Consider the following 23,843-nt stretch of genomic DNA (forward strand, 5'->3'; position numbering starts at 1 on the left):
AACTTGCCTTCTATGTTCATGGACAACTGTAGCGTCTATCAGAATGTCAAAAGTGACCATCCCACCGCATGCTGGGCAGAACAGTCCCCCAGGACCTGCTGCTTTCACTGCCCCAGTGCAGAGGTGGCACATTCTTATCTGAGAAAAGTACTGCTTTTGCTGCTGAATTCATATTTAGTGCTTCCTTCAGAAGACAATGTTTTGGGGGAGAGCAATCCCACCAGAGTGAAGTGGCAGCCTTGGCAACTTGGCATGGCACCCACCACATCGGTAATCGTGTCTTCATGTTCCCACACCGTTGGGAGTCCATTCCTGTCACCTGTCTGGTCCAGAACTGGAACCCAGGTGTGCAAGGGGCCCCCAAGGTGTGTATTTGCAGGAACAACCACCATTATCACTCAGCGTTGTCTGCATTTCTAATGAGGCCTACTCACTTGTCAGTTCTGAAGGGACCACATGCCTTGATCCTGCTCCTTCATATTAACCACTATGAAATGTTGATTACCTAGTGTGAATTACACTACCTAGCTAGTGTGTGAATTACCCAACACTCTAACTTACTTGAAAACAAATTTATGATTTGTTATTGTCACCCCTGCTCTGATGAGTCTTTTGCCCAATACTGTTTATAATTACAAATAACTGTACTCTCTGCAGCACAGCCAAGATTTCCATTTTTTTTAAAGCCTCCACCCTAACAGGCCTTGTGGCACATTTTGTAAAACATGGTTTTCATTTTAATAAGATTATTTTCAACTGACACTTTATGCCCTAAAATCTTAAAGACTCTTTAAAATAAAGTAAATGCAAGTAATGCCACACAGACAAAAATCCTGATTTATTCCCTATTCTCATACATCATTGGCATTCTACTTAAAAAGCAACAGTGATGACTCAAAAAAAAAAAAACTTTAGAATTACAAGTACGTGTTAATCTGAGTATCTTAGGTACAGAAGAGTTAGTACACCACAAGCATTTTCTACACTTTTATTCTGTGGTGATTGAGACACACACAGTCCAAACATCAGACTTCTCGTCCTCTCTCCTGAGGAGGGACTCCAAAGCTCATGCAAACCCACGTACAGCAGTTGTCAGGCTGGGACAAGGCTTCTCACCAGGATTCCACTTTATCCTTCTGAATCCTTTTCTCATCTCTAACAAAAAGGTCACACAGACCTGTGATTGAGGCGAGGTCTTCTTCACACTCACCACCAGGGGGGGCACGGGAGCAAGAGCGCCTCAGTGCCGCGCCCCTCACCTCCCACTGCCTGAATCCTGGTGGGCTGTCACCGTCAGGCTCTAGAATCGTCTCTTCTAAGGAAGGCCCACCAGAACTCTCACTGACATGCCTCCTCTGCCAGGTCACTGCTGGTTTCCGTGAGAGCCGGGGCTTTCTGGTTCAGTACTTCTCCCACGCATCCCTATTCGTTGCCTACACTCTCACTTCCAATCAGCTCTGAGTCAGATTCTCTCCCAGGCAGGTGAATCACTAATAAGTGAGGTGCATGGGGGAGATGCATTAACTGTTTCAGGCCACTTGGGTGCCTTTCAGCACAGGCTGCTCCTCCGTTCATCTCCCGTGCTCTAATGAATTTAATCGGAGCCGGCTGTCGGCAGCGGAGCAATCAGGGGAGCTGCCGCAGAAGGTGCTCGAAGACGCATTGCCAATTAGTGAGCTTCAGTCAAAAGCAACCTACAGGGAGCAGGAGGCCGTGGGGGGGGGGGGGGGGGGGGGGAACAGCCCGCTCCTGATTATTCCTGTAGCAGGAAAGGAGGTCCGGATGGGGACTCCAGGGATGCTGGAGAGCCGGGGAGACACAACGTAGCAACAGCAGAAGGGACGTGCCGCCAGCGGAGGCTGCGGGCAGAAGTGTGATCCAGAAGCGTGAATCGGAGCATGCTAGCGTGCCCAGGGGCTCCTCAGTCAGATCACAGGCCTCTGTGCACCAGCAGTCCCACCCCGCGCCCACACCAGACACGGCACACAGACACGTGGACACAGTCACACGTACAGACAACACACATACAGCCTCAGTGACGACTTAGCACCTCGCTGCGGGAGAGCCTTGGGAAAGACATCCACGGGTGTGGCAGTGACACGCACACACTAGCACCCACACCTGCTCTGCTCAGTGACTGCAAGGGGGAAGGCCCCGTGAGGAGGCCGAGGAGCAGGGCTGGGCCAGGGAGCCAGTGACCAGCAGCCTGAACTTGCCCAGGCTGATCAAACGACCTCCCTACCTCTGCCCGCCCCCACCCCGCACCATTACATCCACTCTGGCTTCTCAGCCTGTCAACAATTCTGAGCCCATCCCTTGGCCATTTTCCTGGGGCTCTGTTCCCTCTAGCCCTAGAATGAAGGAAGGGAAAAAGACACCCCATGTGATCTCCCAGAAGAACAGTTAAGAACTACAAGGTGTTTAAAATTAAACCAGAGAAGCTCCCCATTCTGTGGTCATCTTGCGTGTGTGCACATCGAGTTTCCCAGCCCATAATACACGGAACCAACGCCACCTCGTGCTGCGGTGTCACAGGGTCTGGGAGTAAGCGAGCCGGCTACCGCCCTCGCTCTGGGCGGCGGCCGTCTCTGCCGTCGTCGTCTCTAGGCCACTACAGGGCGTCGGTGTGGATTATTACCCTCTCCAGGTCCTGCCGCAGGTGCGTGAACAGCTGCAGCCTCCTAAACAAGACGTCCTGCTCCCGCTTGGCCAGATTGTCCTCCTCGTCCTTCTTGGGGGTGATGAGGGGCTTGTTGAAGTTGACCTTCCGCTTCAGCTTCCAGTACTGGTACAGGAAGTCCACCACCTCCTCGGGCAGCCGCAGGGCCCTGGCTACGTCCAGCAGGTTGACGAACGTGTAGAACTCGTCCTCCAGCTGCTGCAGCTTCTGCTTGCGGACACTGACCCGGTGGGCCTCCTCCCGATTCTGCTCGAGGCCAGTGAAGGGCTCCAGCGGATCCCGCGGGGAGCACTCGGGAGCCCCATTCTCCTGAGCGGTCCCCTCACCTAGGCCCTCCTCAGCTTTGCGATGTGAGCTGTGCTTCGGACAGTAGGACTTGAACTTGACTTCGTCGTTCTCTGCCAAGATGGTCTTCATCTCTAGGCCCCGGTCAAACGCACAGGTCACGTGGAAGGCCGTGCGACAGTTCTTCACGGAGCACTGGCGAGAAAGCAGACAGCAAGAGGTGGGGTTAGGGAGCGACAGGACCCGAAGCCCTGCACGCAGGCACCCTAGCCTCCCGCACGCACACATGCACACACATGGGAAGAGCTGCGCTTGGACACTCGGGGACAGGAAGGCTTCGCGTAGACGACCCCGGGCAGACCTAATCATGTTTTAAATAAGCTATGACTTAGGATCCAGGAGGCTTTTTTTCATTAACCAAACAGTAACTCTCTTACAAAAGCAACTGCATCCAGAATCACCTCATAAGGCGGACGTAATTATACAGGTGGCACGTGCAGATGTTCTCAGTACACAGAGTGTATTCTGAGGCATTCACTTGTTTTATCGATCTGAGCTTTTTTAATGTGTATATTAAAAGCCTGAGTAGTGAGAATCTCCTCAAGAAGAAGGACACTAGTCAGAGATGTTACAGGATCACGGGGGCCGTTCCTGTGCCCACCAGGCCCAACACAGGTGGCACACTCCTTCCAGCAGCGGGGGTCACTCAAGACCCAGGAGGTGAATTAAAAACTCCCAGAGATATGGAAGGAACCAGAGACGGCATGAGACTAGCCTCTGCACCCTAGGGAAGCTCGGCCAGATGCAGAGGCCTCCAGGCCCATGAGGCCGAGCTCTGAGACCTGGGTGAGCTGTGCCTGGCAGTGCAACCTCGAGGGACCTACTGCCAGCAGGTGGAAGGAAGGTCAGCCCAGAGGTCAGGCATTACCCAGCCCCATCTCCCACTCACTGCCCCACCAGGTGAACCATGTTGTGCCTTTGATCCACACAGCAAGCTGGAGGCCTAGCAGGAGAAAAGTGATTAACTTGTCGCCATCTGATCAGTGCTGGGAGAATGCCGGGGAGGAGGTTCCTGGTGGTGACTGAAGCCAGTCCCTTAAAAAGCAATACGGTATTGTGTGAGGCCAAGTGATCCTGGGCACGGCAGGGCTGTAGAAAAGAGAAGAACCTGCAACCCAGTGGCTTGGGGCCAGCTGAAAAGCTGAATTGAAGTCATTCAATGGAGCCCTGCACAGCATCATCACAGACTGCAGAGGCTGGGGCTGGGTCTGCTTCCCCCAATTCTTCAGCGTTTAATAGGGGACTCAGTACCAGTCACGACTTCTTCCATTATGACAAAGTCTCTTCTACCCTCAAGTACAGAAAATCTAGCTCGCTTCACAGAAAATCAGTTACCCCAAGGGTACACACTTCAAGCACATGAACTAACATAAATCTGTAATTTTGTCTTTAATAATAACCTCAATTCCAAGCAACATGTGAAATCCGCTTTAGTGGCAGCACACACACACACACCTGGCCACTATCAGTAAAAGGCCAAGCGCTCCTCCTCCTCAGCAGGCAGCCAAGAGGGGAGGAAAGTGGAACAGACAACGGAGACGCTATCAGTGTTTGGCGCCAACAACACTTTAAATCAGCGCCCCGACCTGCAGGAGGAACACTCCACAGCAGAACATTTATGCTGGGCTTTGTAAAGACGCCAAATGGCCTTCCTCTGGGTTTTCCCATTCAGGTTGACTCAGCAAACAGATGTTACAGAAACGTAAGGCTGAGTCTTTCCAGCTGCAGACATTTCAGGCAGGAATTCTTTAATAAAATCAGTCTATTCTGTGAAGATATGAAAAATCAAACTTCCTTGGCCTCTCCTCCTTCAAATTAATGTCTGGGAAAAAGAGGTCAATGACAACAACAACAAAAAAAACCCATCATTTTATCATCTCTGTTTAAAAGAGAAGCATAGATCACAATCACCTGCCTCCTGTAAGCATCAGTGAAGGACCTGCTCAGTAAAGGATGCAATTTCTATCCTCAGAACATCAGGTACCTCGGAAGAAAACGATTTTCATTTTCCTTGGTTTGCACAGCTTGTTTCCTGAAAGTGTTCACATGGGCAGTCTATACACACATACACATACCCGCTCCAAGGCCTTTTTTATTTTTTTACTTTGTGGCTTTTAAAAAATTTCTCCTCCATGTCCTCCGAATACAATTCTCAGGCCAAAGGCTTTTGTCATGTTTTAGTTTTAAGCAGATTCCATTCACATACAAAAAAATCTGCACTATTTTCAAGGTCCACAGCCAAATCCCACCAGCTGTCTCCTGCCTCACCCTCTGAATATTTTTGTTACATTTTGGATTCTTGAACACCAGTGGAAGTGATAATGAAGAAAAGCACAACTGCTTGGCGTGTAAAATGAAAACTTTTTAAAAACCACCATTCACTGGATACCTTACTGAGAGGAGTATCTATCAGCCAAAATACGAACTGATTTTGTCAAATGAGGTCATTTCTTTCAAACCTGCAACTGGTGGTCTGACTAAGCTCGTGCAGTGTGCTGAGCTGCATCAAGAGAGAAGCCACCACCCCGAACCAACACCTCTGCCCTCAAGACGCAACTCGGGGACTGAGGAGGAGCCGGGGTGGGGGGTAAGGCCATGGCCCGGGGGGGCACCTCCCACAGGAGGAGCCAGCAGGGCCACAGGCAGGACTTGGAGACCTTGGTGGAACAGAACCCCAGACCTCTTAAGACTGTCTAGATGCCAAAAATGCAAGGCCCAGAATTTAACTTCTCTAGTAGCGTTTTATACAACACGAAAAACCACCAGGCCATCTATATTTTCTCCTTAATACTTCCTACATTATGACCTTCCGCACTTGCCTGCGCATGGACACAGAAAATGCAGGCACAATTTTTATATACAGGCTCCCTACCCCAACCCCACCTGCACACACAGAGCAGGAAAAAAAATAAGAAACCAGGCTGTGCAGAACCCTAGGAGCAGCACCTCAGGGGTGCCCCCTACCCAAATGGTGCTCCAAGGAGTCCCTGTTTTACCAAACACAAAAGCATCAGCATGCCAAGCTGATTCCAAACAGTGCACCAGGACTAGGAACCCACGTGCACGCCTCAGACACCGGTGGGGTCCCTCAGCAGGTAAGGGGGTGACTGTCCCTCAAGTGCCAAGCCTCCAGCTCATCCCCAGGGTTGTCCCCACGACCCCAGGCTTGTGGCAGCAAGGAGAGACAGGCACAGACGGAACTGCTGGGCAGCCCAGGCAGACTTCTGAGCTGCCCTGTGATGCTTACAGCTGGTGTTCCGGTTACAATCCACCAACAGACGTGTATACCGAGTGTGGCTGCACCCCCCGCCCCCAGCAACCTCAGAGGGCTGTGGGAACCTCACCCTGCTTCCTGGAGTCCAGTCCCATCTCCGAACCCTGTGAGAATTAGTTCAGAACCCTGCCCTGCAGTGCAGGCAAGGGTGGGCACACTGTCCCGACTGAGCTGGTTACCTGTATGGATGCCCCAAACTTCTCATTGCAGAGGCTGCACACAAGTGCCCACCGACTGCTGGGGATGTGGGACACCTTCGTGATGGGCTCCATCTTCTCGGGGCTGCCGATGCTCACCTGCAGGCCGACAGCAAGACAGAGCGGCAGAGGTCATCAGGCAGGCAAGGGCAGAGCACGGACAGGAGGAACCTCAGGCTGTGCGCCTTCCCCACGCCTCTCCTACCAGGGGCTCCCAAGGGGCCTGCGCCCCCCTCGCACAGGTACAATCCCACTGGAAAGGGGCGAGTTCCACACCTGGCGAGAGGGGCTGGGTTTCTTCTGATGCAAACATCCTGTTTGTAAAGACATTCAGATATACCACCGTTCACTGCTCACCCGAGTGATAGCTCAGATGTGTACGCATCAGGACAAGGTAAGCGAGTACACCTCTGGTCCACAGAGACATGGTCAAGGCTGGAAATCCATCTTAAATATACTGAACACACTGTGAGCAATTGAGCAAGTAAATACTGACTGCTTTTAAATCAGTCTCTCTCTCTCAAGAAAAACCATTCTCCTCAGTCAGAAATGTTACTCCATACTAAACAGAAAACTGCCCTCTCAGTGTTCGGCCTGGATCACTGAACTGTATCCTGTTAATACCAAACTGTGAGACCCCAAGTCCTGAAGCCTCACTTCAAATCACTCAGGTAACTTTTTTCCTCAGCAGGAAAATGCACCAAAATTACACACCAAAAAATGCTAAAATTTGAATCACAAATGATGTTCTCAGAGTGAGCGATGCAGGTTAAATTAGTCAAGGTCTGGGGCTTGAAATAAACTAGACCAGACCTGAAACTAAAAAGGTCAAAGCCAAGTAAATCACACAGATGTGACCTAGAGCAGTGGTTCTTTAACCACGACTGTGTGGCCTGCATGGTGCGCCAGCTCCAGGGGATCACAGCCCACCTCGGGGGAAGGCCACAACGTGAACGCCATGGATCCACTCCTGGGAGCCCGTGAGCAGCGGAGGGTCAGCTACAATGGCATCTGAAGACAAATCGGAACATCTCGACCCAGGAATCCAACTAGCTGTGGCTCCCAGGTAACATTTCTACAAATGTACACGCCGTAAGCAGGTGACCGCGCGCTTCAGATTCAATTTAAGGTGGAAAAAGGAGCAGCAATTCACAGGCGTCTTTTTACTGATCAGCTACGATGAGGCCCGCTAATGAATGAATGGCTCCCCGTGAGAACGAGCAGCTGCCGGCTCTGGAGCTGAACCGCCCGGAAGGGTACCCACCTCCGGGATCCACAGGGCACAGCTGACGTGCACCCACTTGGTCCCACTGCGCGTGGGCTTCATCGCTCCTCCCTTCTTGGGACACAGCAAACACTTGGGCTGAACGCCCAGGGCGCACGTCCGGCACAGCCAGCTGCCCTCTGGGACCTTGAGGATTCCATAGCAGGCCTGTGAAGACACCGCACATCCCAAGAAAAAGAGAGGAGAGTTGTTTTTCCCATTATGTCTATTAATTTTAAACACCTAGAAACAGTTTAACAGAACTGCCACCAAATAGAACTGGCACTCCCTTCAGTAAAGGTGGGTGCCGCACACTCGGGGGGGTTCGGGGTGGGGAAGCGCCCGAGAAGCACTCACGGACAGAAACATCTAACAGAAATCTGCTGTGTAGCTAGATACCCTCTGTACCAAGTTTCTAAGTATTAGCCAGTAAATCCTCAAAACACTCTGCGGGGCTAGATGGGGTAGGCATCTCTCTGATTTACTGATGCACGTGAGACAGAGTGAGGAGAACACACAAAGAATCCCAAAGCGATTACATGAGACGCCTCCAGACAGGAGGAACCAAGGGGCAGCCTGGATCCGCAGGCTGAGCACACTCTACCAGCCTGGTCCCCACACCTCCTCACCCCAGCAAACACCACAGGCGCAGAAAAATGAGACCTTCTAGACAAGAAAAGAACTTGGTCTCTCTGGCTGATGTTCAAAACAAAGCCTGCTTTACATAAGACGGCAAATTACACAAGTCAGCACTAACTGCAGAACTCAAGGCAACTAAAAGCCATTAACATGGGTCAAAGGAAGAAAAGGAGAACGTCAAAGAAGTGGAGAAAGAAAACCGTGATGGTACCAGGAGCACAGTCAGAGCCGTTTAAAAACACCAAACTGTTCAGAACTTTATCCTTAAATGAACTAACTACGAGTCAGGAAGTGGAGAGACAGAGTAACACAGCTCCAATTCTCCAGACAGGAAAAACAGCCACTGTGCAATCTGAATATCCAGGACGCAAAAAGGAAACCACAGGATGAGTGCAGCAAAGTGAAGTGACACTAAGCCTGGAGCTTAGGAGCATGTGTCCATGCCGTGAATGAGCCACTGTCAACACAGACTTACTGGAAAAACAAAACAAGACAAAACTTTTTATAGAACTGACACGAAGGTTTCAAATACCAAAAAAGTCTATGTCAGGCACTCTTGAAAAAAGTCTCATTTGAACAGGTAATTTTTTCTTTTTTACTGGAAAAACAAGTCTAAGTAAATTAGAATATTAAACAAAGGATGCCTTAAAGACAAGTCATGAAGAACATCTCAGAAGAAAAAGGAACTAGAGGAAATACTAACAGACAATGTGGTGTGGCCAAAAGAACAAAGACCAGGCCGGGGGGTGGGGTGTCTAGAGCCCTGCCCCCGGCCCCCCGCCCTGGAGTTCCAGTTTCAACTCAGCCAGTAACCCACTCAGGGCCTCTTAAGAGCCCACCCTGACACCAGCTGACTCATTCACAAAACAGAAGGTATGAGTAGTTTCCAAGCAGAATTCTTTTTTTCAAACAAAACTTTTCTCAGGATGAGGGGGGAAAAAAAATAAAACTGGCAAGGAAAAAAAAAAAAATGTCATCCAAGTAAAATAGCACAGACAACAAAGGAGCAGAATGGCAGCCACGAGCTCATGACGTTGAGACAACAAAACCTCTGTGAGAATTCTCCACTGTCCCAAGGAAAGCTCTCCAGTCATCTGAAAATCCAGAGCTACAAGATGGCTATAACAGCAAAAGACTATGGTTCATGCGTCATCAGGATGAGACGGTTTAAGGCCACACAGCCTGTGAGGTCCTCGGGCAGAAGGGACCCTCAGGAGGCGGCCAGAAGGACAACCAAGAATCACAACCTTGATTCTTCTTCCCCAGGTCGCCAAGCCACCATCCCACACAAGTCATCTCAGCATCAACATGTGAACTCAAAGCAAGTACCTCAGAACAGTCTTTTAAAGAGATTATATGAACACACATCCCCACAGAAATACAGATTATTTTATTATTGTATTAAAAAATAAATCAAAGAAGAGTCAAGACTGAGAGTCTCCCAAGCTTTTTAAATTACCCTATGCCCATCCTTACTGAAGCAACCGCCAAATCCTATTGACATCAGGGAGGACAGGAAATAACGTTCAGGAAAAGGGGCTTGGTTTATTGTGATGTCAGCAAAAGTGGCGTTTTGAATTGTGCCCGAAAAGTTTATGTTAAAGTCAGTCCTAACCCAGAAGAAAACGGATGCAGTTCACCAAGATGAGCTCACACTGGAGCAGGGAGGGCCCTTCATCCACTGTGACTGGTTTTCCTACAAGAAGGCAGCTAAGTGTAAAGACCGAGACACACAGTGAGGACGCCAAGCGATGACAAAGCCGGAGACCAGAGTGGTGCACAGGTGAAAGCCAAGGAATGCTAACGACTGTCAGCAAACCGCCAGGAGCCAGAAGAGCTGAGGAGGGACTCTTCTATGGGTTTCAGAGGGAGTGTGGCCCTGCCGACACCTTGAATTCGGGTTTCCAGTCTCCAGACAGCAAGACAATAATTTCTGTCATTTTAAGTCATCCAGCTGGTGGTACACTCTGTTAGAGCAGCCCGAGAAAATTAATACAGGATCCCATTCTCCTGGCTGTAAAAGCAGCAAGAAATACTTCAAACACGCGGTATTAAGAAAAAAGATAGGCACATGTCCTTCGTCCCCGACCCTGTCTGTGGCTTCCTCCCGGGCCCGCTGCCCACCTACCTGATGCACGCAGATGTTGCACTTGTCACAGAACACCATCTCGTTGCCATCCTCACCATCGGGTGACTGGCAGACGTCACAGACGACATCTTCGTCATACTCGATTCCCAGGCCTTCCTCGGTCTCTATCGCGTGGTTCATGTTGTCATAGCACCGCTGTTCAAATTCCTCCAGGACCCTCTCCATGGTATATTCATCTAACTCGGGCATTCCTGGAGGAAAAATGCCACAAATCTATTTTGATAAATCCATATGAATATATAATATTAGTTATGCTAATGAATTCACAAAGAATATCATAAACAAATGTATCCTGAGTGTCCCAAATATTATCTGTTGAATGTCTCTCTGACCCTTTCAAGGAAGGATCTTTAAACTAAAAGGCAGAAAGACATATCTACACAACAGTTTGTTCTTTATGATCAGGTACTGAAGACACAGCACTGGAAGGTAAAAAAGTGAAAGATAAATCCCAAAAGGGTTCAAGGATATTAAGTATTGAATACATTAGACTGTCATTTCATTACAATATTATATATAACTAGCATGTAACAGACTTCAAAACCATAACCGCATAGTATGGCTTGGTTATTTTTTCAAAACACATTCCATTTTTTCAGCTTAAAATGGTGCTGAGAACGGATTTCACTGTGAATACTCAAAATGTATTTACCTGGTTTATCCCTCCTCACCATCTGAATTTACTAGTTGAGATGCATAAGCTAATCAGACCCATGAAAGACAGAAATACAAGCAACGTCTAAAGCAAAGACAGCTCCTTGTGAATCAAATAAAATGCATTCTTATGCAAGAAATGACCAAAAATAAACTTTAAGCGGTTATCATGGTTATAACTAGTGGTGGGATAAGACTTTTATTTTCTTCCATTTGTGGATGTATTCCAAACTTCCTGCAATGAAAACACTCATGCAAAAAAGAATAAACAGGCTGTAAAAAAACAGTAAAACACATCTAAGGAACAACAGAAACGTCATCAGAGCCAACAACTCTTACGCATTACCATAAATTTAACTGACACTTCCAGTTTTTAAAAACCTGGAGAACACAATAGTGCTGGCACTGTGATAGGCCCTAATAAACACATATTCAAAAAAGCCACCTCTCATCTCAAACCCTATTTAATAACAAGATCGTTTCTGCATGGCCAGACGCTTTCATCTCAATTCTTCCTACCAGTTTTGAAAACATCACTGGCTTTGAAAATACAACCCTACACCCTATAATTAATTTTCACCATAAAAAAGACCAATGAAAGCCAAGGTAAACGTCTTCAAGTATGTGTTCAGTACGTGTTAGAAAACTGCATCACTTATCCTGCCAAAGCACTCAGCAGTGCCTCGCTGTCTGACAGAGACCCAGCACTACCCCTTGAACCATCCACAGAAGCCCCCAGCCCCTGGCCATCAGTCCCTCTGCCTTAACTCAGGACACCGAGCCAGTCTGGTGGAACACAGGGGTTTCCACAAAGTCTATGAAGCTGAAACATAGTATTCTGTTCCAAGAGAAAACTTCTGAACAGATTCTATAAAGCAACCTCGTCGTCTGCTAACAGTCTAGCCACTAATATCTAAAAGCAAGGTCATGAGGAACGAATCAGCTTTGTCATAATTCCTAGCTCAGTCCACAGGGTCTTTATTCAGGGGCTGGGGAGCAGCAGGCACAGCATCACCCGTCACATGCCAGGCCCCACGTGAGGCTCAGGGACCCACACACACACAGTCTCAGTCCTGCAGGGCTCTGAGATCTGTTCACCATTTCATAAATACTTACATAAGCTAGGCTGCAAAGAGCCTGTGCCACCACTTCCCGACCTTGACCTACCACACAAAGCTAATTAATCCTCACAGTCTCTCATGGGGAACCCAGACTGGGCCTCACTGACTTGCCATCCCATACACTTCAGGCAGCCCTCAGCAATCAGAAGTGGCGCGTAAGCCGAGACCCACATGTCATCCTTGTCATGACACAAGGAGATGCAAGCAAAGGAGGTGCGGCGCCCTGAGCTGCACACACACAGGAGCTGACTGATGTGCAGAGAGATCTCGGTGGGCGGGGCACCGCTAAGGTGGGGCTTCCCCCAGGGAAAGCCAGGACAGACAGACGGAGCACTCAGGTTTAGGAAAAGACTTCGGGGAATCGCTGAGGTGAAAGCACAAGTGCCGTGTTTGGAAAACGGTGTGCTTGGCTGCAGAGTTTACTGTGAGCAACAGCAGGTCAGATCCCTCTTCAGAAGGGATCTGAAGAGCTCGGCCTCCTTACTTTCCTGGAGGTAAGGAAGCGGCAGGTTCAGGGCTGTAGGTCAGGGTGGCAGCCAGGAGCCCTGCTCCTCCCCCGTGGAAAACAGCCCTCCTCAGTCCCACCACTCGCCCAGGGAGCACACGCAGGCTTCGGGTCTGCCGCAGCCGGACCCACAGGTCTGAAGCTGAGATGGAGCCAGCGCCCCAGGTGGTGAGGAGCTTCTCCCCTCACCTGCAGGCCTCTACTCATCACAAGGCAACAGAGCCGTCTCTCACCCATCTCCTTAAACTCCTCGTTGGTCAGTTCCAGCCACGCGGCGTCCATGTCGTTGAGATCGTAACGACACACGCTGTCGGCCAGCGTGCGGATGTCAACGTAGCCCAGCTCCGGAGGCTCGGAGCCTGACGAGACAATGTACTTCTTGGGCCTGATGAACATGAGGGATTTCTCTTCAGATACAACCCTGGTTAAGAAGAAAAGGCAGCCGGGTTACCCTTCCTGCCACAAGGAAGCAAGTCTGTCTGTCAGAAGGCCCCAGGTGAGCGTCCACCTCCAACCCCCAAACCCCAGGTCACCGCCTGGTTAGGAGTTAACACCCTAACATCGTAATAAAATAAACTAGGAGTCATTAAAGCCCCTAAAATAAAACGAGATGACAAGTGACACAACTGCAGCTGTCACCACCAGCTTCTTCCGTGTGGCTCCCCAGGACCCCGCGTGCCTGCCGCCATCTGACAGCGGGGCACACACACAAGAACGCACTCTGCCCTAAGTGTCGAGGGGTAACGACTGAAGCTCCCTCCACGAACCAGGCCTGCCCGCCCCTGCTGGAGACCACAAAGCACGGGGTTCTCTGGGACACGGGGGAGACAAGAGCAGCCACACAGACAGCGGCTACAGCAGAGCGCTGGGGAGCCGAGGGGAGAACCATCACCTCCAGGGCTAAAACTCGGGCCTCGACCATTACCAGGCAGCCTGAGAATCAGAGTCCCGGCCACGTTAGGCCGGGATCCCAACACACACCGGGGATCCCAGGACAGAAGGCAAGATCCCTCTGCTCCTCACACTTCCACCTGTGAACACCTGGAGAATGCTGTCCTCGCATCCGCTCAGGAGAAAGACAGCACATGAGACGGTCCAACCACTGCTAATGACTAGAGCCCACGGTGGCCCAGGAGCCCCTCACATCCACACTGTCCGTCCACCTCCAGGTCTCAGGGCGCCGGCAGTTTGCATTAACACCCAGTTGTCCAAGGAGTCTGTCAGAGTATTTCCATCACCCTTATAATACCAGAGTGCCTTTATCTATTAATATATGACACCGAGATAGGCAAATTTAAGGGGGTTTTTCCTCCTACTCAACTAAGGGCAGGGTTTCAGGTGAAAACTTCCACAAGCTCTGTGGGCGTTTACTTGTCCTTTGCTGGGCTCGGAACGCCTGGGATGGGGACGCCAGCGCCGAGCAGTTCCGTGGTGCCATGTCCCAGGGGTGGGCGACTCCTGAAGAGCCCAGTGAACACTCCACTCGCTCCCCAAAGATGGCAGTCCGGCCTGGGAGGGTCATTTAATCCTGCGCAGTTATGGGGACATTTGCCCCAGGGACCCCTAACCCAGTAATCAGACTCGATCATCGCAAGTGCCTGAGGACATGATGGGGGTGAGGGTAAGCTCAGTCCACACTCAGTGATGGTGAAAGAGGACATTTCGCAAAGCAGGCAGCTGACTGACAACAAGGCAGTGAAGCCAGGTGCTCCCTCCCTGGGAGGAGCCTCAGACAGGTGAGCAAACAGGCCCAGCTTCATGCTGAGGTGGGTCATCAAAGACCGACCCTCAAAACCTTTCAGGGGAAAAGAGGTTTGGAAGTAAAATCAATAGAAAGTCTCTAAGAACATGTGGGCAAAGTTTATCCAAGGAGGACTCTAAGGTCCCATCCACACAGCCCTAACCTGACAGGACTGCTCACCCCCGTTCTCCCCCTGAGGTGGAGGCAGACACCCCTCCCCAGGAAAGCAGCCTCAAGAGAAGAAGGAGCCACTGTGCCTACATCCAGGCGCCCCACCCCGCCCCCCACTTCCCAGGAAGTCCTGGAATTTACCTTCCTCTCGAGGAGAGCAGCACCTTCCCAAGGTGGAGGCCCACAGCACCACCTCTGGACCATTTCTCACTCCCCCAGAAACCCTACTGCTAAGTCCAACACTGCTCCCCGCAGCCGGCTGGCTCTCGGGGCAGGAAGACCACTGCTGCGGGAGGGGTAGCCCCTCTCCCAGGTACGTCTACCTGGCCACAGGCTGGGGGATGGTCCCAGGGCTCACTGGCACCTGGACCCCTTTCTCCCATTCCTGTCTCCAGGGATCCGCCAGCACATAGTACTCGTCCGGGTTCAGCTGGTAGGAGTCATGGAGCTTCATGGCAGTGATCAGGTCTGTCCTAAACACCTGGACAGGGAGAGAAAAGGGTCATTGACACTGGGTATTTGCATTCTTCTTCAGAGCACTGGCAGCTGCAGGGTAACCATGGTGCTGCCATGTAACCAGGTCACTGTTTCAACAGAGAACCAGTCTGACCTACTGAGGAAAGCCCTGGGCCTGCCACACCCTGGGCCGTGCTCAGGACGGGAGCGGCAGCAGCTCAGTACCCTCACCCCCTGCCTGGCTCTGCAAGATGGCCACGTCTGCGCCAGCCACCAAGACTCAGGAACCTCAGTGTCCTCCTGGGAAACTGCTAAGAGACTCCCAATTCAGCAAGCAGGCTGCTGAAGACAATGTGCCTGAAAACCCCTGGAAGGAGACATTTCACTCAAGGGCAACTTCCTGGTAAATATTTAAGAACTAGAACTCCACTAACCATGTAACAACACCAAGCCAAAACCCAGGGCCACCAAGGCTTCTGTTCCCACCCTCAGGCTGCGTCCACCCGGCCCTGTCCGCTGGGCACCAGGGCTTCTGGCAAGGTGTCTGGAAAGGCGGGTTTTGGGTGGCCAATGCGAGGCAGAGCAAAGGCTGCAAAAATCTAGGAGAGAAGCAACAACAGAGCAGGAGAGTCCAGGCAGAAAGGAGCTTGTAAAGAATGTGTCTGCACTCCCTCACCTAGTGTAACTTCTGCCAGGAAAGCACCATCTGTGGGGGAAGAAGAGGAGGACGAGAGGAAAAGAAGAAAGCAAGCTACCCGCCTCTCCTCGCCCTGCCAAAAACAGACCACAGATTCCAAGGTACCCTCTGCCAAGAGAGCACCTCAAGGCCTCATCGCAGGTCAAGGGGGGACCAACCACAAAGGGGACCCCCGCATGCGGGCTGTTCCTGACGGAGACCCCCCACCAGGGCCTCGCCTCAGTCCGCGCGGGTCTCAGCGCTACAGGAGGAAGCACTGACCCTGGCATTAGCAACATCCCAAGTTGTATTTGGCACGAAGTGAGCCTGCATCTGTAAGCTACATTCTCTGTTTACACAAGTCACAATGCTGAACTCTCTCTTCTTGGGACAGGGAGTTCTTTCTTGTGCTGCGAAGTACAGCTCACATTATATGCCTGCGAATAGGTCCATATTTGTTTTTCCTGGTGACTTTTCAGGCTGGTGATCACTTTAATAAACTTCACCATAATAAAGTCTGAGGCAGTGTCTGAATAAAAGGGCCGTGTCTCCAGCCTGCCATTTTGGATCTGGACTTTCCCCCTGTGTGTCACTGAAGTCCCAGGAACTGGCAGGAAGCGGGCTGTGCACCTTCCACAAAAGCACAGGTGAGACCAGGGGCCCATGCCCCAGGGGGCGTGAACTGTCAGTTACACCCTCCCCTCCCCCGAAGAGACAAGTCCTTTCAAGTCTCAGCTCTACATCTTCAGGAAGCAGATTACTTAAAAACATATTCCAATTAAGTCTGATGAGTATCAGTAGTTAATAAGGGAATCTGCCAAAGAAGGGGGAAAAAAAAAAAATCAAACTGAAGCAACAAGAAGAGAAAAAGCAGTCAGTCCACTCTTCCTGCACTAGAGACTCGGGAGGGGGTGCTCGAGACTGAGGCAGACGCCCTCAAAGGGCTGTGAGCTCAGAGGTCCCCAGCAGGGCTCAACCTCAGCACTTCAAGCATGGAGTCATTTCAACTCAGAAACTTAAAAACAACAACAGCCTGGAACAAAACACAGGTCAGGGCCAAGGCCACAACACCCACACTGCCCAGTGCTGACACCGGGAGGGGTTCTAGCTGGGGGGGACGGCTGCTCCCACACAGGTGCCAGCTTCCCACAGTGCATGCACGCTCAGTCGTGTCCGGTTCTTTGCACCCCATGGACTGTAGCCCGCCAGGCTCCTGTCCATGGGATTTTTCAGTCAAAAAAACTGAAGAATATAATTAATAACAACTAACATTTACTGAGCACAATTTACCTCTGTGTATTAATCCTCTTAATCCTCATAAGGATCCTGTCAGGTGAACACCTGTATTATCCCCATCTTACAGATTTGGAAACTGAGGAAGAGAGGGGTTACATAAGTTACCCAAGAACACACTGACATCAATGCCAACAACCAGGTGTGTGTGTCAACCACACACACTCACACACACATGCAGGACAGGCACAGTCATGCCACCACTCAGGAAATACCTCTGAAGGCTTTCGATCTTCAGGTCTGGAGCATGAACTTCTCCCGTGCTGGGACCGGGAATTCTGGGACCAGGTAGTCGACAGGCCTGAAGACACAAATGTCCCAAGAAAAGCAGTCAATCAGAGGTACACAAGCCACGTTGTGTTGGCAGCAAGGCGCCCTCAGTGCCACCCCAGGAGACGGCCGGCGCCCCGCCGAGCTCTCCCCTCTCCCCAGGAGCTCCTCCACTCCCACCACACTCACTTCCCACAGCAAGCCAGCCTGCACCCAGTGTTGAGGGCCGCTGTGCCACACACACGCACAGAGGGAAGAGGCCGCTCAAGAACACCATGGGGGCGGTGCCTTCATCCATAAGCCTGCATTTCTTAAGAGGTTCAGAGTCTCACAGTGGTAAATATAAATCCAGAAACTTCAAAACTTTCAGGAACTTTTTAAACGCTAACATCATTGTGCTATATCCTAAATCCATACCCCAAAACATTAGGAAAAAAGTTTTGACTCCACAAAAGAACTTAGCAATTCCTAGAACAGGAAAACTCCAGCCTGCCACAGACTAGGGGCTGCGGCCACATCACCTTTAAAAGTGCCTGCTCCCCTCTCCCAGAAAATGCCTGCCGGCATCAGCTCTTCTCTGAGCTCAGAGGACAGGATGCTTTTATTGCATCGTGTGGCCCCTTCCCCCACTAAATCAAGAGAACTGGGAGCCCCACCAGGCCGCCTGTGTCTCCTTAATGCCACAGTGTCCGAGTCCTCTTGCTCCAGGCCTCCTTCCCCGGGGAGGGTGCATTCACACCCAGAGTCTCACCCGGGAGACTGTCAGACTTGCATTCCCGCACGAGCACCAGATCCATGTTCACCTTCAGATCAGACATCAATCAGGCCCAGAGTGCTCCTAAGGTGGGTCACCTCAGCACTACAGTAACTGGCCTCAATGTTTTATTCAAACCTCGTTTTCTTCTTCAAGAGTCATTCTAAACTCTCCTCGCTCAGCACACATCCGATTAATGGCCGAGTAGAACTCGGCTGCCCAGTACCTCAGCACCTCAGCCCCTCTTCTCCACCCGTCACTGCCTCCAGTCTCTGGATGCTGCATCACTGCCCGAGATCCGAAACCACCCTCCTAACTACTTGCAGTGTGTCTAACTTCCTAATAACTCTCCTCCATGTTCAACAGACTGTAGCATTTCCCATAAATTAACACCACTCTCCCTCCCCCCAAAATAAAAGCTAAAACCTGAGGGGGACTGCCATTCTATCAACAAAATCACTTTTCACTCAAACAGGAAACTTTTATCTCTACAGATTCCAGAGACAAGGGACACAATCAAAGCACCCTTAAGACCTTGGGGATACAAAGAAATAGATTCTGCGTGTAAGCCTATCATCAGATTTGCCATGACGGAGACTAAGGGGATTGCCAAGTGTCCCTCAACAGGCAAGAGCACTACCGTTGATGACCAGTCCTGAGGCTCTGAGGCTCGTTTACTGGGTCAACTGACTGTGCTCTTAGGCCAGCAGAACAGATTTCCTACCAGTAACCCTACTGAGTGGTTCAGTATTAGAGCCCTGAATGAACAAGAACGTTTCACTCCCACACTGAAAGGAATATTCTGGGCATACTGGGGTAAGTCTGACTTGCAGGAAGTTCTCAATCTGGTCATTATTGGAAAAAGGAAGACAGAAACCAAATGAGGAACCCAGAGAGGAAGGCCGCTGGGCAGCTCATGTCTCTAGACAGGCCTGTCTCGCCCCCTCCAGTCCTTGGGCCCGGACAGGGGAAGAGCACAGGCATACTCTGGACGGACCGCCCAGGAGCCCGGGGAGGGGGCCGAGATGCAGGGCGGAACGGGGTGGCCCCTCTACTGTGAATCGCTAGCTGAAGTGTTAGGGACAACCTCCAGGCTGGTTCCCAAGGTTCCATGCAGCTGGCACAGAACTCAATCCAAGGAATGGTGATCATTTTGAAACTTTTCCTAGGACTGCTTTCACATTCTTGAAAAATGTTGCCTGTTTTTAAAAACAGATATTCAAAACTGCTACAAATTTGGCATCTAATTGTATTACCGAAGAGAAACGATGGTCCACCCAGAAATAGTCTGTTTCTCTTCCTTTTAATTTGCCTAATGCAAAAGGAGGAAGAGAAAAATTAATATTAAACTCTCCTTTGCAGAAAGGGCAAGACTGGGGGGAAAGCTAAGCTTAAATTATCACTGACATAAAGAATGTTCTAAGTTTACATATAAAGCCAAAAACCAGAAACCACCCAAATAGTGGCATATCCATACCATGGAATACTATCCAGCATTAAAAAAGAATGAGCTGTTGATACATACAACATGGATGAATGTGGGAATAATTATGTGGAGTGAAAAATGCCAGACAAAAAGAGTACAAACTATTCCATTTATATAAAACTCTGGAAAATAGAAACTAATCTATAGTGACAGAAAATAGATCAGAGGTGACTGGGGAAAGAGGGAAGGGAAGGATTCTCTTCGGTTTTATGATTTCATGGGTGTAAACATGTCAACATGTATCAAAGTGTACACTTTTAAATGTGAGCAGAAAATAATTGATGATTTTCTGCCATCCATTTAGAATAAAGGAGAAGAAAACGCTCCATTTTACTCTACGCAGGTGGTCTGTACAGAACCTAGACTTTGCTGAATAGTGAGAAGCAGCTGGTCCTTCCCTCCCTTGTCCAGCGGCAGATTCTTGTTGCTGGCGATTTCCTCCCTCTAGTTCACTTTAAAACTATGTAATAACTAGTTACAACATCCAGTACACCTAAGTCAGTGCTGTGCACACAGTAGATGCTTAATGTTTTAAAAAATGTCTCTAAGTGGACAAAAAACACAGCGTCACTGTTGAGAACTGTAACCCAAGAACTGAAGGTGGCAGGTACTCAGAACGCACCGCTGTTTTAACTATTAGAAGACAGGCTTCTGAGCTCAAGGAAAATGAGGTCACGGAAAATAAAGCACTAGTGCCTTTAAAGACAGCACGGTGGGGCCACTGCTTCCTGACCAGAACACACCTCCATCTACGAAGTCCACAGGAGACTCCAAGCAATGCCTGATGTCCCTATACCAGTTCTCTATCAGCCACGTTCTCTCCAGTTCCTCCAAGACCATGATCCAAGCAAAACAATTCACACTTATTTTTAATTTTAAAAAGTTATGTTATAGAACTTTTTAAGTATGTTGGGTTAAAAAAAAAAATCAGAGTATTTCTAACACAAAAGGACTAGGAGACAACGATTTACACTACAGTAAAATACTGGCCACTCATTAGTTCTGAAAAGCCACGTGCTAAGATTATGCTGGGTTAAAAGCTATATTTTGTTTTTGTTTTCAGAGTGCTGACATTTACTGACAAGCTAAGAATATGGCAAGTAAATTTTTGTTTTATTTTCTTGTTGCTTTCAGGAGAAGAGTTAGGAACTCTAAAAATTCGGCATAACATTTAAAATTACCTTACTTCCCATACACAAGATATTATTACCTAAAGTTAAGTCCACTCTACTGACAAGTGACTTTTAAATTCTTGACATGTACTTTGAGTATCAGCAATTAATCTCTATTAAAACAAGGAGAAGAATTAGTGAAAAATAAAGCCTTGCTTTATTATCCCCATCTTCCCTTAAAACAGAAATGCAGGGGTGATGAAAGTGACAAAAGGCTCACAGGTCACAGCATCATGAGCATGATCCTGTGCGTGCTCTGCACTACTAAGCCTGCTTTCTGGTTCTAGTCTGCATTTACCTTCAGCACTGTCCTTTGAAATATAGTCATGCTGTCTTGCCTTAAATCTAAAAGAAGGGCAAAACCTCAAGAGTAAATCTAATACATATTGCACACACCTCCAACATTTGGTAGCTCGTGTGTGTTAAGCCTTCCAGGTGGTGCAACGCATGAAAGGTTCAGCAAGAAGAGTGAATGGCAGCGCGGGTGGGTGCTCACACCACCACAAAGGCAAGCTACGAAAGAACCTCACCCCCGACCAAATGGCGCATCTCCTGTCTCAGACCCCGCTTCTAGACCCTAAATACCACACTGGTTTTTTTATGAGTGTTAAACCAGCTTAACAAAATAAGATGCTTGGGACCAGCAAGTATGGAGCCCAGAGGGCCAGTCGATGTCACAACAGTGCAGACTGGAGAGAGCAAGGCGCAGGCAGCCCTGTACCAGTAAGGTGGTGCTACGCAATGTCCAGTCTGAGAAGGGAACAGATTTAACACTTCCTATTTGCTTGCACTGTGTGGTAGAAGGCCCGCCTCACACACCCCTGCTCTTTCTACCAGGGCCTGACCCCACATCTCCCACAGCCCAACCCCTTTCCCTCCCAACATGGCTTCTTAGCTCTGCGGTTTATCTTCCAAAGCACAAAGCTTGATGGGTGCATGTTCAGAGCACTGGCCCAGGAATGTTTCAACATACCTGGGCCTTCAACCAAGTGACACAAATGTTTCATAGTCACCCAACCCTTCTGTTAAGTCCAAGTCCACGGAGCAGATCAGGTGCTACTTGTTCCTTGAGCCCAAGATGATGCTCTGCCCCTCAATGTCGACAAGCCACAAGCTGGGTGTGAAAAGGGATAAAACCCTCTCCACGTGCCTAAAGGAGACATGATACAGCACACATTCTGCAGTACTTGAGCTAAAATTCCCACATTTCAAGAATTCCTACACAACTCCTCGGTGTCACAAGATTCAGCTGATGGTGGGAAAGGAGCAAATTAAAGGTCCAGTCACACAGGAATAGAAGCGGAAGCAGAGTTATTAACCTTTATGCAAAAGAGAAACCACAGAGAACCTCTGAAGACTTGTCATGAAGGAAACCAAGCAGTCAAATAAACAAACAAACAAACAAAGTGAAAGCAAGTTATTAAAAAATGTAACTAACACAAAAAGTCCAAATCAGAAAATATGTTTCATCCACTAAAAACGTTGGTCTTTCTTCACTGTTTATCTGTAAGCTGGAAAGAGCCCAGGAAAAATAAAGTCCTCACATAACGTCATGTCTGTCACTCATCAACCTGCACTGCTAAGTGCAGAATCAGTCGGTCCGACTTTTTCTCAGCTGTTTTCTGTCATCACAAGTGAGGGAGCAGAACGGCTGGGTAGCTGGAAAGGACAGAAGTCTTTCAGGGTGAGCACAGGTGTGGAAACCAGGAGACCAGGTAAGGCGTCCACAAGGTGCCCGGCCCCATGACCCCCGGCCACACCCCAGGCCTTCCCACAGACAGGTCACACAGCCCTGTAATTTGGGGCATGAGGCAAAATTGGTTCCTAGACCCAATTCCAATATGCGCTTGCGGAAGCTTCCGCATACTAACAAGCGACTGTCAAGTGGCAGCGGGATGTCCAAAAATTCAACTCAATTCTGACATGGAGACAGAACTAGATTCCAGACTCAGTCCCACAAGACCACCACCCACTTCAGAGGCCAGCCGCCAAGCCCAGGTTGTTAGCTATGCTTCTGACTGGCAGGGGTTCCCAAGACCCTCTCCTCGAGTCATTCGTTAGAGCATCTCACAGAACTCAAAGACACATGTTCCACACTAGATAACCAATTTATTATAAGAAAGATACTGAAGGGGATGAATCAATAGCCAATAAAGAGACACACGGGACAAGGCCTCGGGAAAGGGCACAGGGCGTCCAAGCCCGCTCAGAGCACACCAGTCTTTCCCAGCCACCGCAGATTCACCACCTGAAAGCTCACCGAACTCGGTGCTTTCAGATTTTTACGGAGGCTTCATTATCTAGGCACGTTGATTAAAATCACTGGCCACTGATGACCAACTCAGTCTCCAGCTCCTCTCCTCCCCCTCAGGCTGGATGGAAACGCTGAAAATAGCTGGTGGCCCCACTGTCGCATTTGCCAAAAGCCCTGAAGACGAAGGCCCAAGGACTCGGGAAGAAATTAAGCGCTTGTTTCCCAAGGCTGCGCCCTGGCACAAGGCATTAAACTTCCAAGACTATCTGAGCCACCCCATCCCAGGAGCCCAGCCCGTGAACACCCCAACACGGTTTCATCCAACTGCGAGGCTGGCAGTCCAGGGCACCTGGAGAAAGGCTTCCACAGCTATGCCTGCAGCTGGAGGCGGGCTTGCACTGGCGCAGAAAGTGCCTGTGCATCCCCAACTGTAAATACCATGCCACTATTCCCCTAGACCAAGCCAGAAATCAAAGCAAAGGGCTCCAGCCCAGGAGGCCAGCCAGGTCCAGCCATGGCTTTGTGGGGGCCCCAAGCTGACGTCTGCAGCTGTCTCTTCTCCACTTGGACATGCGAGGCACTGGGCTGGGAGCTGCTGCCAAACTTCTGTCAGAAACGCAAGCTGGAAAGGCTGGAGAGGGGCCACTGCACTGCCCCAGCCCTTGTTATGAGCAAGGCTTCCAAGCACCCAGACTCAACTAAGGGCAGGCTCAGTTCTGGGTACCAGAGTGCATAGGCAGAA

General features: G+C 49.8%; 1 protein-coding gene across 9 annotated transcripts in view; it reads right to left on the reverse strand.

Moving 5' to 3' along the window:
* The window catches only part of JADE1 (jade family PHD finger 1), a 58,373-nt gene that overhangs the window by 9,593 nt on the left and 24,937 nt on the right, over positions 1-23,843 (reverse strand). For 8 of the 9 annotated variants that reach the window (XM_020886524.2, XM_020886593.2, XM_020886550.2 and 5 more), the window contains 7 exons: positions 17,381-17,466; positions 15,064-15,221; positions 13,062-13,249; positions 10,528-10,739; positions 7,761-7,928; positions 6,479-6,595; positions 2,639-3,160 (listed from right to left, as the gene is read on the reverse strand). In XM_020886524.2, coding sequence (XP_020742183.2) covers positions 2,639-3,160; positions 6,479-6,595; positions 7,761-7,928; positions 10,528-10,739; positions 13,062-13,249; positions 15,064-15,221; positions 17,381-17,466 — 1,451 coding nt within the window. Of the gene's footprint in view, positions 1-2,638; positions 3,161-6,478; positions 6,596-7,760; positions 7,929-10,527; positions 10,740-13,061; positions 13,250-15,063; positions 15,222-17,162; positions 17,245-17,380; positions 17,467-23,843 lie in introns of those variants that run through there. The other variant, XM_020886600.2, reaches the window with a different exon arrangement.

This window comes from Odocoileus virginianus, chromosome 12 (genome assembly GCF_023699985.2).
Source record: "Odocoileus virginianus isolate 20LAN1187 ecotype Illinois chromosome 12, Ovbor_1.2, whole genome shotgun sequence".
Taxonomy (NCBI): domain Eukaryota; kingdom Metazoa; phylum Chordata; class Mammalia; order Artiodactyla; family Cervidae; genus Odocoileus; species Odocoileus virginianus.